The 17159-nt window shown below is 38.3% G+C and overlaps 1 protein-coding gene across 3 annotated transcripts; it reads left to right on the top strand.

Annotated features, from left to right (window-relative positions):
- The first annotated feature begins 1588 nt into the window (after positions 1-1588).
- Positions 1589-6330, top strand: LOC143463020 (collagen alpha-1(XII) chain-like). 3 transcript variants are annotated; one of them, XM_076961376.1, is made up of 10 exons: positions 1589-1746; positions 2391-2476; positions 3058-3159; positions 3372-3492; positions 3662-3724; positions 3839-4021; positions 4639-4750; positions 5180-5328; positions 5492-5655; positions 5976-6330. In XM_076961376.1, exons 1-10 carry the CDS (start codon positions 1701-1703, stop codon positions 6168-6170), a joined length of 1221 nt encoding a protein of 406 aa, XP_076817491.1. In that variant the 5' UTR covers positions 1589-1700; the 3' UTR covers positions 6171-6330. The 3 variants fall into 3 exon arrangements, with proteins under 3 accessions (XP_076817491.1, XP_076817492.1, XP_076817493.1); XM_076961377.1 differs by lacking the exon at positions 3662-3724 and having other exon boundaries at positions 3836-4021; positions 5976-6327; XM_076961378.1 differs by lacking the exon at positions 3662-3724 and having other exon boundaries at positions 5976-6325.
- Positions 6331-17159: the final 10829 nt, after the last annotated feature.

Here is a 17159-nt window from a genome sequence, read left to right as displayed (position 1 = left end):
CTGGTTAAAAAGGGGTTTAACCTGCATTAGCATATGACGAAAATGAACTCATGACGGGTCTATCGTCCTTCATTATAGCTGACTCACCCTTAACAAGCTGAATGCAACAGTTGCGTAACGTGAGAACGCAAAGAATATATATTTTCCTGTTCATGCAAGGTATCATAGCACCTTGTTCAGCATACTTTCTTAAGCCTTTGTATCAATCATTCAACCAGTAATTTATTTTTCGTCAAAACTGCGGTGGGGATAAAAAGTCAATCCAGTTGTTACTAACACGCGCCAATGAACGGGAAAAAGTGACAAAACCGATAGGGTAGTTTGCACAAGGAAGTTAACAAAAATTGTAACAACGTCTGTGTTATTGTAAACAACTAGATCTGAAACATATTTTTTAATACGAGTAGTTACACGATACCAATTTCTTGTATTAAATAAGTGGCACAGGTACTTTTAGGTTATTTTAAAAAAACTTTCGAGTACAATGCCATGTGGCAAGTACCAATTACTCAGCATAGGTACTTGAGTACTTTCTATTATGTCGTTGCTGGCTCGGTAACCAGGCGATTCGACGCTGACCTGGCCGCCGGCTCGAATTGGAGGACCGCCAAACTTTTTTTTATTTGCTTATGGGTTGATTGTAGCGGGAATAACTTGATTTAATTGATAATGGATTAATGTTGAATTGGTTTAATTTAATAGGCCAACTATGTTTTCGCGAAGTAAAGAGTAGTAGCTTAAATGACCCGGTCTTGCTTCTGATGTTTTATTTATTATGGAATCAAATTCGGCAGACTTGGATGACTGTTAAGTCTTTCAAAGTTTTCAGAATTTTGACCATTACCGGCCTAAAATATTCGGCAAAAGTGATCTTCATTGTGATATACGTTTGATGATAAGGGTAACGTTATGGCCTACAGAGAAAAATGGCATTGTGTGAGACGTCAGATTTTAGCTGAGAATGAAACACTTTATAACCGAGCTGCACAAATTTGTAGTAACGGAGCACACTTTTCCTCCTTTCACTAATAAGATGACACTTTTGAAAAAGCGTAGATTTAGAGGTAATTTAAGAAAATTGTTTTGTATGGTATCTATAGAATCTAAATCTATACGTCATTGTAAATAAAGTTGTAAAAATGTGCTTGTAAAATTTGTCAAAACTAAAAATTTATATCGTATAACAGCAACAAAACAATTAAGTCATTGAAACCTACAACCTTGATTATGGGTCGTTAAAGGTGTGAACGTCTAAACTCAAACTTGCAGTATAAAAGCACGTGCAACCTTAAATCAATCAACCTTTATCAAAGTTCGGTCATGGCCAAAAGGCCACCTTAAAACACAAGGCCATAATCTTCATTATAAACTTGTACTCTGAAGGTCATTGTGGGTCGGCGTTAAATAATTTTATGACACAATGACAAAATTTTTTTTAGAATGGTGTGAACTTTTTTTGAAGTTTCTTATAAAACTGAGCAGAAAGCAACGTTTGCTCAAGAATTAACTCAATTTGTTGGTCAGGTTGGGCAACTTGTAATGTCTATAGTTAGTTGGTTTTTACTGTGTTAACCTTCATTCTTATTAGTCGTTGGCTTAATTGTTTAGGTTAGTTAAACGATGGTATAGTTATTATTATCGCAATATCCTTTTCTAGGTTGGTGTTTCAGAATAATTTTTGTCTGCCTTTAGTATAAAGCATGAATACCGTTTTATTGATGTTGTCATTAATTGCTACTGCCCAAGGTAATGCTTCTCTTACAATTATCAAAACAAACTTTATTTCTAACTTCGTTACCCATAAGGTTTTAGACGGCATAGTTTGCTGTGGGAGCACGACATATGGCCGCGGGAAAGTGGCCGCGAACAAACTCACCGGGGTCAACTGAACGTGACGTAAATTGACCGCAGACAAACTGACTGTGACATAAACTGGCCGGCGATCAAATTAACCGTCGATAAATTGGCCGGCGATCAAATTAACCGACGACAAATTGGCCGTCAAAAGGTCAAAATTTTAAACTCGGTAGTATATGATATGTAAAGTAAATATTTGTTTGTAACTATTTCCTTTGTTTTTAACAAAATTGTTTTTTATTTCAATACACATTGAAACGTTTATTGAAATAAACAGAAGTGACTAGATAGTGAATTAGAATTTTGACCTTTTGACGGCCAATTTGTCGTCGGTTAATTTGATCGCCGGCCAATTTATCGACGGTTAATTTGATCGCCGGCCAGTTTATGTCACAGTCAGTTTGTCTGCGGTCAATTTACGTCACGTTCAGTTGACCCCGGTGAGTTTGTTCGCGGCCACTTTCCCGCGGCCATATGTCGTGGAACCGTTTGCTGTATACTTTCATGCATTTACCGTTTTTTAACTTTGCCAGGTCTTCGCTGCATGACTTGTGAAAATGCGCGATCGCACGAAGATTGCGACAGCCAAGGAGTAATGAGAGAATGCCTTGAAAATGAAGTAATAATCGCAGTCAATTAGTATTCCATGGTACCGTATAGGGATGGGCCTATACGAACCTGAACCCGAACCCGAATAGATTCGCCGAATATCGCCTTTATGGAAGATTTGGGCGAACACGAATACCAACAATGACGAACCCGAATACAAAATTACTTATAAATTTGCTAACTTTTGTTAAAAATGAGGATCTAGTTTCCTGACAAAGCTAAACTAGAGTCAATAGTACTTACAATGAAGGTCGTGTTCCTAACGATTTTGCTTTTTCAATCGTTTTTTAAGCACTATTTTTCAAAACAAAGCGATTTGTTTATCGATTACGTCATTTTAGAAGAAAAAATTGACAGCTTTTGGAGGAAATTTTATTGTTTGGTTCTAATACGAATAGATTCGGGATTCGTTCGTGTCGACCTTCATGATATTCGGGTTCGCACGAACCAGAATAATCTTCCTCGCGGCTCATCCCTTACCACCGTACATCTACACAGCGTATAGCAGATCAAAGTAGGCCTATAAATACATGTGCTCTTGCGTGCCAAAATGCATGCTGCGAGCATCTTAGCGAAATATTATGACTGCAGCTTTCATGCGCTATTGAAGAGAGAAAGGTCAATTACGGTCCCGGTCGTTTGATATTTAAACACTGCAAGCAGCCACTGGCGTGTAACAACAACTACATACAGGTAAAATGGTGTTTGAATGCACGCAATCTGCAAACGTCCGGCAAACTTTTTGTAACAACTTACTTTCTGAGTGAATAATCATATTCATGCTAAAATAAAGGAAAACTCTGGTGTGTAAAACTTAATCCATCACAAATTATTCAAACTTGCATAAATTTTTTAGGTGTCATAACAATTTTTAAAGCCAACATTTTGTTAATTTTCTTTTAAAGAATGATCGCCCTGCTTGGTGGCCCATACAGTGCAACGACAAGTTTCCAAACTCAGTCTGCAGATGCTGCTGTTTTGAGGACGAATGTAACATTGGACACGAAAGATGTTTTGGGAAAGCTGGTAAAGTTTTTTTTTTGCTTTTTGTTTAATCGTGGTCATTATAATACTTCTAATTATGGCTTTGTGAGTGGTTACCTGACCATAACTGGCTACGTTAACTCTTTGAGTTCTTTTTTCTTTAAAAAGAGGAACTGATTTTTGCCTCCTTTTATTTTTATTGCTACAAAAGACGAGAAAACGTACAGAAATTATGGAATCTTATTATGGAGCTCACCAGCTCCCACATGCGGACGTGAATGTTTGCGTGATTTTTCTTTATTTTTTCTTACTGATTGCTGCCTTTAAATATCTTTCTTATATAACTTAGAAAATTAGCGTCAGATTGACGTCATTTTATGCTCAGCAGCGATCTCTTGCGGCAATCAAGAAGTCGTACGTGGCGGTATCACAACCTGCAGCGATGGAAACCGTTTTAGATCAAAGTGCGACTTCCAGTGCCAGGCTCCTGCCCAGATTTATCCTCCAGACTCCTCTAGTAGCGTGTGTTTGGAAGACGGAAGCTGGAGCAAACCGGCGCCGTGTTGTGCAAGTAAAAAGACATCAAATAAATAACTTTTTTGCCCTTGGGTAGAATTAAAAGTAGAACTTAGGAGCAAAATAATATGGTGTTAGTTCGTTCTGCGTTTCAAGAAAATACTGTATCAGGCACTGACACCAATTGGAACATATTTAAGAGAACAACAAATAAATCCATTGTGCGCACTTACACAGAAATCAAATTAGAACTATCTCACTCGGTTTGTATACGGATTACGATACATTTTAAAGTCAGATATGTTCCATTTTTTGCGAATGTTAAAACTGCAGGATGACATAGAAATATGAGTTCCTTTATATGTTGACAGCTTTCTTATGTTGTAAGTAAGAAACGAACGTTAACAATTTATGTTGTAAATAACTAAGTTTTTCCTATATACTGGTCCATGTGCGTTTCATCAGCTGGCTGCATGTTAATATATAGCGGTGTAGTCTGTTTCCTATCACTCTCGAACAACAAAGCTCGCTTAGCACAAGCATATGTAGATAACCATTCTATGCTATATCACGGTAGTCTAGACTCTAGAACATATAATTTTTGGTCTATATGCAACCTATATCATACAAGCAAGTATACGATTGACATTTGTTTGGCAATGACGTCACTAGATCCGTGTCCGTCACTGGTGGTTGTAGACCTGGTCATCATTCTTGACTCTTCTTCTTCTGTCGGTGAGGCGGGATGGCAAACTTTGCTTTCTTTTACCAGAAGCCTTTTATCGTGAGTTTTGCTTCTTGCTTGTCTTTGGTTGAAAGTCATGTTACGAGTTAGTTAGTTACGTTTAAGACCTATTCTACTATACAATATTATTGCCGGTACTATATAAGGTCACGTTAAGTCTCACCTTAGGGATCATAAGTTGCAGCTATAAGGTGATGAGTGATATGTTAAGACTTATATACCGGTATTTTTACTTTAGTAAGTTCACGTCAAGGCTTGCTAAGAGCCTTACTTCCTCTTAGGGATGTTATTTTTTGTTGAGCCTAACCACGTCAGTAAAATGAATTCGTCCATCTCTTCTATTGTTACCTCACTATGCTGTTGTTTAATTCCTTTTGGCGATGACAATATTTTATTATTTGTGATTTTGTTTCGGCAACGGAATTATTCTGTCGATAGAATATTTCACCATAAATTTATCGCTACCAGACTTTACACTCTGGGAAATAATTCTGTCGAAGTCGCTGTTGTCCGTTATAACGCGGAAGTGGACACGGATAACATCATCCCGCTAGATAATGGTTTCAACCGAGACGAGCTCTTTGCTGCCATCTCGAGCTTACCTTACGACGGATCCGGTAAGTCACGATCGTTGAGAAGTGTAAAAGCATGACAGTGTTTTATGACGTAAGCAGTTATCATGCAACAAACCGCTTGTAGCATTATGAGCGTTCAAAGTACATAAGTCAGACATCACAAGGTAGCGAAAATGCGATTGAAGCAACAGAAGTTTCTGGACAGGGACGAGGACCGGTAACGCGATAAACTTTACGCGCGAGTTCATTCTGGAAAATGGTCATGGACATAGAGAGTTCGCGCACGACTTAGTGGTCGTTCTTACAGACGGAAGGTCACAGGACGATGTCGCTGTCCCCTCCAGACTTCTTCGTGAACGTGGAGTTATGGTAAAGCATTTATATAGTTAACTCTCCCACTGCATGTTGTCGGCACATGCCCATGGACATCATGCAAACATGAGAATACATTATTAATTAGGAATATTCCAGTTACAAGTCGTTGTTTATACGTGTGTACATAAAACGTCGGTTCAACCCACGGACAATTAAACCCAGAACGACCCAACCAATATCCATGGTTTGAATAGTCATTGGGTTGAATCACTCCGGGGTTTAGTTGTTCTTTGGTTGAATCGTTAAAACGAATAATCGCCATTGCATTAGATGACGTCGATACGTTTCAATTGAATTGTTGCATCACTTTGCAGACTTACGCCATTGGAATCCGGCCCGACCAGGCTCCTGACAACTTTGATATCAGGAACGATCTTCTCAATATTGCCGGGTCCGAGGACCACTTCTTTGTAGTAGAAGACGGATTCAGCCGTTTGAACGCCGATTTTGCGGAGGAAATCACGAGAGAGATCTGCAGTGATCCATGCGGTCTTACCCCCCATTTATAAATAAGAACTTTGAACTTGTAACGATGGTCATATGTGTATGTGGATTGTGCAAACTAATGCACTACTTTGGGTGATAATAAACTGATAGTGATTATAGAAACTTAGTTGTTTTTCCTTAGGCCCGAAACATCTTAGTCAATACGTAACACAACAACGCACAACATTATTTTCGCGCTTGTTGCTATTATCGAAGCAATGTTCTGCAATGAAGCCATTTCGACTCGCCCCGAACTAGAAAACTGACTATAGCGTTCTTTGCGAAAAATGTCCTAAATGTTTTGGTTGAATAAGTGTGTTACATCAATGTTGTGTGTCTGTGCTTAGCTGGAAACCCAGCGGCCAATTACGCCTTTGTATTCATATCATTGCGCTCTTGTGAGGCTTCGAGAACACGTCTCAAAATTCTGAATTTAGATTCTAACAAACGTTTTGTGTCTGAGAGCGAAAGTTAAAGGAAAGTTCGATGATGTGAATAATCCTAACACATGAGAGGTGGCAGATTTAAAAATGGAAAATTGTCCATAATTTCAGAGTTTTCAGACAATTTTGAGCTTGAGTATTGACATTTAAAAATCTGAAAATAAATTCCATATTTTAGTCACTGTAGGATTCTTATTCTTATTGTGGAATTAGAGTTATTATGGCGTTGAAAGGTATTCCTATAGGAATAACTAACCATAACTGAAAGACAGATGAAACGAAACATTAGCGCAATACACACTGCAGGTATATATGTATATATATGTTATAGTTTATGCAGGTATAGTTTTGTTAAACCAACCTGGAAGAAAATATATCAGGCAACACGGTGTACATATTGAACTGCTTTATCTGTCATATAATCGATAAAATGAATTTCGGTGTTCTCTAAGAGTCAGGAAGGGTGACGAAAAGCTTGATCGTCATTGAAGAACTTGACCGGATGAACTTAGCTAGAAAAATATTACTGTATGCTCATGTTTCGCAAATGGTGTAGCGATGAAGGAATCTGAGATGGAAAAGTGCCATCATTTCCCATCTAGAGTAAGTTTTCTTTTAGAACTTTTAGACAACAGCCTCTTCCTCGACTTGAAAACGAAACTCAACCCAATGATTGGTTGGCGAAAAATTGAAATTAGTAACATTATTCCGTAAAGAAAGTAGATACAAAAAAACTTACAAGGACAAAACGTTCATTAATCGTAAAGTATATAAGTTACAAATTGGTTAACATTACCAGAACATCGTTTGATAAGAGCAATAACACCACCAAACTCTCTTGTAAGTGAACTTTACTCTTTTATTTCTTTGGATATAGATATCAAGAAAAATCAAGTATCGCATCTCAGAAAACACTGAATCTCAACTAAGGTTGGCGTCGTTTTTGCCACATTTTTGGGATATTGTCACAAATAAGACCGAAAATAATTTTTACGTAAGCATCAAGTATTCTAACAACCTAATAATTCACATTTTTTTTCCTTTTTAAAAATCGTTGCCGACATTATACTTGCTAATAATCAATATAATTCTTTACATGAAACAAAGGGTTTTAAAAACATTTTAAAATAAAGCCGATATATTTTTAGAAAACATGCCCAGGTATTTTTGCTATGCACTCTTTCTTACTACACCTGAAGAGACAACCTCATGCTTGCGAAAGCTCGTGTAGAAGAACTAAAATTAAAGTTAACCTGAAGAGTGCCACCTTATATAATATATATTGTATTTTATTTTCATTTTTACTGCAAGTATTCTTTTTCAAAACGTCCTCTGAAAATCAGACCATGCAGAATTGAGAATAATTACAATGAGATTGCTATAAGTTGTATGTTATGTTCAAGATCAATTCGACATTTGCCCAGAACGATTCTTGCTGTTTCCTTTCAGAAAAAACCTCTGATGCACTCTGAGGTGAAGAAGAAACGCAAGAAAAGATCGGAAAAGATCTCGATCAACCAACGAATTCTTGGTAGTGCTTATAACTACAACAAGACTGCATGTTGTGTATAGAAGCAAGTGCGTACAATTAGCTGTCAAGAAAAGTGAATTTTTCAAATGTAGAAAAGCGAGGAAAGTTTTATCAAAGAAATAAATCTTAATGTTGAACCAGTGAAGTTTTATTTCCGAAAGAAAGAATCTTGTAAATCACCGCGGTAGTTCAGCAAAACCGGTTTTACTGCACCTCGCAGTCCCAAAAAAAGAGGAGAAAAAAGTAATTGCCCCACTTAAGTATTGGGTTATAAAACGTCGGTATACCTTGATAATATTGCTTCATATAGTAACATTGGAAGATTTGGGTTGAATCAAGCGTTAAATTTGTAGTTGTTAGGAGGAGTCTTAAAACTGTTCGGTGAAAAAATACATTTATTTTTTAATACTTTGTTGGTTGAAATTAATTTATTAATGAGAATTCTTTACCGTAAACACGTCTCATTTAATTAATTAATATTTCTGATTTATTTTCATAGATTCGCAAAAGGTTTGACATGATTTTTGTCAACGTAATATTCACTACTATTTTAATCACAAATGTAAATGGTAAGACGCTTTGTTCAATTTTAGAAAATACAGTAAAAATGTCACTCATGAATTATTTTCGTCACTGTCATATGATTATAAACGTACATGAAAAAGCTGCATAGTGGTATTAGTATCATAATTATACTAACTTATATACTTATATAGATTATAGATGCATAACACTGGATTCTTTGTCTATTCGTGATTGATATATTTCGTTGTATTAGGTCTTCGTTGTATGACTTGTGAAAATGCGCGATCTCACCAAGAATGCGATACCAGAGGAGTGATGAAGGAATGCATGCCTAACGAGGTAAAGTGTCCCATGTTTTTAACGCTTATTTTCACGGCAGACATAAAGTTCCATTAAGTTATGTAAGTTTAAGTACAAACTGAGGACACCGTGTTTAAAATTGTGTAATTCTTCACATTTATTTTACATTTACTTTTGATGAAAACAACTTAGTAAAAGAACCAAACTTTATAGTAAAAGAAAATTAAAGGGCATAGATCAAAATGTCGATGTTGTTTCTACATTTAGCTTGCTTGCGCAATCGAAGAACGAAAAATTAACCTTGGACCAGAAAGAATAATTTTCAAACATTGCAAACAACCACTGGCTTGCGATAACAATCAAGTCCAGGTAAAAGGACGCGCATCTCGCATGAGATGCTCAGTGACTTAGATTCTGACAATTGTTTGTTTTGTTAAAACGTAATAAACAATTTGTAATAAGCGACACTTCTGTCACAGAATGTTCGACAAACGTACCTTAGATTATATCGGTCGAACCTATTCCACTGAAACTAAACCTGCGTCACGATTTTTAGAACAACAGGCCAGCCTGGCGGCCAACACAATGCAACAGCAACTTTCCTAATATGGTGTGTCGTTGTTGCTGTCAGTCTGACGCGTGTAACATTGGACCACATCAGTGCTTTGGCAGACAGCCAGGTGGGGCGTTAACGAAAATTTGTGGGATTGTGTGGCCTACATTTCTGGGACGTTATTTAAAATCTATGAGTTGAATTTTTTGTAGCCATCGTTGAAAGAATTAAACAAATAACTGGTTGTCTTCGCCGCGTTTGCATTGTTTCGACATTTTATAGCTAATTGATAAATCGATTTAAAAATCCGACTGATCAACTGACCTGAACCACAAACAACTTTTTTCGTGAATTGGTCTTCTGTTACGTCACAGTTAGGGCATGCCGGCCACGTCATCGCCCACCGAATCCGGGATCGGTTGATTGTTCGAACCGCAACAGAGTTGGAAGTGCGTGCTCCTTCTCATGTCCCGATGGTTACAATCTGGTCGGTTCAGTCACATCCACTTGTAGTAAGTTGGTGAAAAGTTTCAAATTATCCGCTTGCTTGTGTCTGTCTACAGCTCGGTGGTCCCCAAAGCTTTCAAAAAGTTTGCGCTACCGACCCTGGAATTATATTTCATGATTTGCATACGCCTGTGTAATCCAAAACGAATTAGCTGCAAGCTAAAATATTTTTAATCGTGCCATTACCAAGTAAATTTGACTCTTGTTTAAATTTCAAGTCAATAAAATTTAATGTATCAGTTTAAAAGAGGACCTTTTATGCCGGTACCAACTATTGGGGAAACCTTCGCAAAACTTTCAAATTGCTTTCCCGACCCCACTTAGGGAACCATTGGTCTGGCTCAAGCAAGTCATGGCCAGCTAGTTCAGGTCTAAGTTGTTTCGGTAAAATTTTAGAGAATTTTACTTTCAATTATATAGACGATGACGGGACCTGGAGCAGTCTAGCGCCTCGCTGTGCCCAAGCGCTGTGCAACCCGCCGCATATTTCTCTCCGCAACGGGGCGATCTCGTGCAGCAGACGCAACATTCTTAACAGCGTTTGCACGTAAATAATGACGTGCTTGGCGGTAGAAGTTAAAAAGATTTTACTGTACAAGACTATGAACAACCTTTGAAACGTTACAGACGCAAGTTAAGAATGATGGAAGCGTTTGCGGTTGTTAATATCATTACATCACAATGTTCAGATTTTCGTGCGATCCCGGCTTCACTTTGAACGGAGCGAGAACTTCAACTTGCCAGCCAAACGGTTTTGAAGCCGCTGATTGGAGCACTAACACTCCCACCGGACCACGAGAAACCTCATGTAACCGTAAGTTTACTCATAAATCATGACCTGCCTGTACTGCTAGGATGTGAATCAAGCGTTTTAGGATAGCCATGGATGTTAGAAACTGACTTTGTTGTGTTGGTTTGCACAAAATAAGTTGTGTAGTTTAATGTCAACCACAAATTTATGGATATTCAACTATTTATAATCAGGGATATCTTGCCCGGATCAAGGCGCCAACACAAACGGCAATATTTCATGTTCGAACGGAAACTTATTCGAGTCCAGTTGCACGTTCACTTGCGAAAGTCCGTCCGAAATCTATCCGCCAGATGTCGTGAGCAATGTTTGTCTCAACGACGGACGATGGGACAAGGACACGCCCTGTTGCGCAAGTACAATGCCAACATTTAACCCTAAGTATAGATCGGAGGATAGAGGTCGGGCTAGCTCATTCAATTTTTAAAAACCATACGTGTTCAAAATTGGCAGATCCACAGCAAAACTCAAGTCAAGAAATTTGGTTACCAAGTTATACATTAACTGGACCCGCCCATATTAAAAAAGTTTCCGTCATCGTTGACCATAAAACTGGCCTCAATTTGGGTTCAGTTGATACCAGCGTCTTATAATAAGGGCACCGCTAAAGTGCTAATTTATGGATAACTGTTTAAACCCATTGGTTCAACTGAATCTGGAGCTAACATAGTCAAAGCTTTTGTGAGATGAATGCATAGGATCTCCGACATCAGCTAAAATGCTTTTTCCTAGAACCTTGCCCGGAGCAAGTTGTGGTTGACATGGTGATTGTCCTCGATTCCTCCTCGTCCGTTGGTGAAGACGGATGGCGAACGATGCTCGCCTTCACGGAGCTTCTTATATCGTGAGTCGGCCTCTTATTTTACGTCTTCGTCATCTTTGTTACGTCACACGCACATGTAATTAAGGTTGTTGCCAGCAAGCCTGCAATCTATTAACTGGGTGTAATAGCTACCAAGGTCAGGATCGCTTTTAACACGACTCACGAAATTAACTTTTATTAACTAGTTGAACATTATTATACAGTATCATTAACTATCAACAGCTATTAACTGGAATTATTATTCTATTATTCCATTATTATTAACTATAAGTTCAATATTATTCCTAAATTTTCGTTCACTAGGTGTCAGTTAATTGCAATTAAAACACAACATTTTTGTTCTCGCAGGAAGTTTACGTTGGGCCACGATAGCTTGGAGGTTGCCGTAATCCGATACAACAGAGAAGTGGACACAGTAAATGAAATTGACCTTGATAATGATTACAACCAAACTGAACTTTTTAACGCGATCAGAAACTTGCCATACGATGGATCAGGTATCTAGAGATATGAAATAGATCTAATAACAACATTATACCAAGTATTTGTATGATTAGCAGATCGATAAGAAATGTTGTAAGACGATAACCATGATGAACAAGGGCAGATAATCAATGTCATAATGACGTCACAATAACTTCATAGGAACCAGAACCGGGCAAGCGATCAACTTCACGAGGGAGGTCATCCTAGCCGAAGGTCATGGCCATCGCCCCTCTGCCCGCGATCTCGTGGTTGTTCTCACTGACGGGAGATCCCAGGATGACGTAGCCATCCCGTCGCAACTCCTCCGAGATGAGGGGGCTCTGGTACGTATGAAATCACGCGACATCGGTCGCATTTTTCTCTTCATTTCCGCGGTCCCTGAGATTTAAGATAGGCGGTGAGAGTAGAAATTGAAGCGCTTGTTTGCAAAGCTAAAAGTTTAAGCCGTTTTGTTGGTTTTTTATGGATATTGGATCTAAATAGGAATCGAAAAGAAATTTTGTTCAACTTTTGACAAAGATTTCCAAAACGGTTGTTTACAGAATCCTTTTATCTAAAATCGTAAATCTTCGTTCGAATCCCGAATATAACAAATATCACGACTGTTGTAAATTCCAAATATCGTCTTTTTCAAGTGATCGTGGAAAGTGTTTAAGGTTACTTGAACTTACAGTAAACTTTCAAGATCATGATACCTTTGCTTTTCACAGACCTACGCCATCGGTATCCGGCCGGAAGGCGCTCGAGTCGATTTTAACATCGAAGACGATCTTCTGAGCATCGCAGGAGCAGGAGATCGTTACTTTTTCGTAGATGGAGGCTTTAGCAGTTTGAACGATGCTTTTGCGATTGAAATCACGGAACAGATCTGCAGAGACCCGTGTGATTTAGTTGGGCTAAATGAGGACTAAAATGCTCTTTGGACGACTTCTGGATGAATTTATCTTACGGTTCAATTCCAATAGAAGATAGTGTTTATCAATTAATGGCGGCTTCTCAGAATTTTAATTTTTGCAAAAATCGAGTGCTTACAACTTATAATTTTCTGCAACTTCACCACACACTCATGTGGGAGCACGACATATGGCCGCGGGAAAGTGGCCGCGAACAAACTCACCGGGGTCAACTGAACGTGACGTAAATTGACCGCAGACAAACTGACTGTGACATAAACTGGCCGGCGATCAAATTAACCGTCGATAAATTGGCCGGCGATCAAATTAACCGGCGACAAATTGGCCGTCAAAAGGTCAAAATTTTAAACTCGGTAGTATATGATATGTAAAGTAAATATTTGTTTGTAACTATTTCCTTTGTTTTTAACAAAATTGTTTTTTATTTCAATACTCATTGAAACGTTTATTGAAATAAACAGAAGTGACTAGATAGTGAATTAGAATTTTGACCTTTTGACGGCCAATTTGTCGTCGGTTAATTTGATCGCCGGCCAATTTATCGACGGTTAATTTGATCGCCGGCCAGTTTATGTCACAGTCAGTTTGTCTGCGGTCAATTTACGTCACGTTCAGTTGACCCCGGTGAGTTTGTTCGCGGCCACTTTCCCGCGGCCATATGTCGTGGAACCCACTCATGTGCCCTGGCTTCAGTATTAATCCGTAAATTTGTGCGCTTCAAGCTTTACCATTTAATCTGCTATAACCGTAGTTTAACATTAAACTAAATGTGCATTTTCGATGACTGATTGTTTTCTGCCAAGCAGCTAAACTATAAAATGCTGAACATACGAACATGTAAGTTCAAGTGCTATGAAACGTAGCAAGGTTTTGGAATTTTTACCGTCAGACTGAGAAAGGTCTTTACTCGACATCCCTATTGCCCGCACGTAGTGCTCGTAAGGCATGTAACGTACTTGACGCACAAAACTACACAAACTGCACTTTACACACAAAACCATAGCCCTCGTTGAAGTGTACGCGGTCCACGCAAGTTGCATATGACGCACATAGCTCGTCACGTATAGATGATATATATGTAGATAGATGTAGATGACACCAGATGTCAAAAATCGATATTCAAAAATGTATAACTTTGCAGTGGAAATTCATCATAAGCGGTGAGGCTGGAAGACGCATTTCACATCAACAATGTCACGTTCGCGATCATGTTCTCTCAAAAACCTAGATTTGGTAGATTCTAGAGAACTGTAAATATTGTTTTAACTAACATTTATAGAACATTTGTATTTACAAGTTTCTGGCCTATTTTCGACAAATATTTCAAATTAAATTTACTGTAACTTATAGAGTATAAGTTATTGTCAATATCTTGCGTGCTTAAAAATAACTTGGCGCCGTGCCTCCCTGGTCCATTAAATAGTGAAAACAACTTCAATTCGCTTTAACTGCAACTACGGGGCGCCGCGCACAAACAGAAACATATTTGAGTGCTTTTTCCAAAGTGCCTAATCTTTAATGTATTCGATTACGCAATTTCCTTGGAAGCATATTCGCTATAAAATGGAGTATTTTCAGTCCACCAGGCAGATGACGTCACCAAAGAAAAACAATGTCGCGTTTTCTGGTCTATTATTCAATCGACCGCCGTCGCAAAATGCTCGCAGCATGAAGCCGGTTATTGCAACAAAGGAACCCTCGACCCACTTCTGCCGCGAGTGCTTCGTTCCAAAGAGAACCACACAAGCTCCCACGCCAGGGCCTTTTTTTGAGTCAGTGCAGTTGAACCAGTGGACTAGCGATGACGTAAAAGCTGTGACAGAAGACAACACTCCAGTATTTGGAAGAAACGAAGTCTTTGTGAGGATTTGACAGGACGAGTTTTACAGCCTTGAGCAGGCATTTACTGGTCCACGTGTTTTGACGTCGAAGTTCATTTGCCTTTGATGTCGTTTGGTGCTGTGCGGATAGAACTTTACAGCGCTCAATATGTCGGCAGTTATACATTCTTTTGTAGAGTCGGGTCTGTCAATATGTCTCTAGCGTGTATGATGCCGTTTGCACTGCGACGCTTCAGTTAGGACTTGTAGAAAGTCTGACGATCGCTTTAAAAAATATAATTGCATTCTGTGTGCGGTTCGCTGGAATTGTGTGTTAGTCTGATACGGTAAATGCTTTAAAACAATTTGCCTATCGGTCATATCGAGTAATTTTACATTGCACTGCATATGAAAACCATATTTATCCTGAAAATAGGGTTGATTAACATGGAGTAATGTTTTCGTCTTGTCTGAGAATGTAATTCTCGATAAAAAAAAAAACTTTTAAGATGCAATATGTCCGCCGGAGGTCACGCGCTATTTTTCTTCCCAGCATGCGTACCACGTGAAATTGAAGCCGGCGGCGTGAAACCGTGAATCCCAAGCACATTTTTGTTGACCAATCGACTCAAGGAATAATTCTCTATTTGTCGTATTCTCGTGGGAATAAGCTCAATTCGTGAGCGAACATAAATTCCTTGAAACACTTACACTTCGATCATTGGTTGACAATTGACCAAAATTTCGCCACAGGGTTTGAAAGAATTACACAATTGTTTCCAAGTTCGTTTCAAATCGATCAAATTGCTACATACCCTGGCCTTTGATTATTGCGACTGTCGATGTTTGATTTAATTTGGTTGTTTAACTTTTCTAATTAACAACCGCATTTAAAAACCTTAATCTCAATTTCATTATGTTGTATGTGGTGGTTAGATAAATTGTTAATATAAGACATTTGTATCTGAATAACAGAGATGAATTGGCTGAGGATAAACCACCGAGCTTGTATAACCAACAACGTATCGACTGTCTTGGTTAACAGTATATATAGTTTATGGGTGTGACTTTGAGACGTTGTCACACGTTGTTTAAATCTTATCATTAACACTACTTTGCAGTCTTGTTTCTATCAGGCAGTATAAGGCCTACAGCATATAATCATGGTATGTTTGAAAATAATCACCTGTTTCTCAATTTCTAATTGTATAGAACTGGTTCACCGAAAATGAAGTCTTCAAAATAGCTTGTATTTGGCGAGTAGGTATAATTGCAATGAGTATGCGTTTGTAATTTAATATAGTTACATGTAGTTATATGGTTAGCGATACCTTGATGCTACGTAAACACGTGACCAGCTTTTGTCTTCAGGGCAATGACCAAGAATTGCTTTTTCTTTTACATTACATCATAGTTCATCTTCGTTATTGTACAGAAACTTCCTTTTTCTTATTTATTTATGATTCTTCAAGGTGATTTAATGATGAGGTAATAATCATGTGATTGTGACGTAAAGTAAAGTGGCAAGCGTAGGATGATGTCTTAGCATTTCTCTTTTCCATACCGGACTTTCTCCCAATCTTAGAAGATATTACCATATTTGGAAGCGTGATCGCCTGACAACGTTGATCATGAAATATTTAAAGTTTTATGACGTCACCTCATCGATAACTTTCTTGCATCTTAATGGGAGGGAAGCATAAAGTTTTAAATTTTTGTGCGGCGCAATAACAAATTTTCGAGCTCAGAAGTATGGTTTAACTTGTCTTCAATCTGTAAGTTTTTCTTTGTTTTCTTAAACAACTTTCCAGTTATTTCTGACCCAGTTGTGGGCAAAGCTGTAAGAGAAATTTCCTCCTAAACATTGATCTTATGGATCTCATTGGAAGGGGGCAGCGTCGTAAAATCTGCTCTAATTCGACTCACGTCGCGCAGTTGGATCTATAGGACTTGTGAACCAGTTGAGAAACATATGTTGTTAGTTTGTTGGATCTGTATAAAGAATGCTGTTACATGACGTCATTGTGGCAAAATGTGGCTGCATAAGAATATTGAAGTTTGTTTGAAGTCAAAAGTGAGATAAAAATCCGTTTTCTTAGAAGGACATAATTAACTGATGGTCGAACAACGTGAAAACAAAACCGCAATACTAGTGAAGCCCTATCTCCAGTCTACACAGTTACCAAGCCTATCCGCGAGCGGTTTTTGCCCGGGGCGTCAAAAAGCGGGCAAAATCGTTTTAAATTAATGCGCTTTTACGCCATTTCGTTTTGACAGAGCGCCAACCCGCTTCTTAAAA

The sequence above is a fragment of the Clavelina lepadiformis genome, chromosome 6 (genome assembly GCF_947623445.1).
Source record: "Clavelina lepadiformis chromosome 6, kaClaLepa1.1, whole genome shotgun sequence".
Classification (NCBI taxonomy): domain Eukaryota; kingdom Metazoa; phylum Chordata; class Ascidiacea; order Aplousobranchia; family Clavelinidae; genus Clavelina; species Clavelina lepadiformis.
Note: the sequence above shows the minus strand (reverse complement) of the source record. Positions and strands in the feature narration are given on the sequence as shown.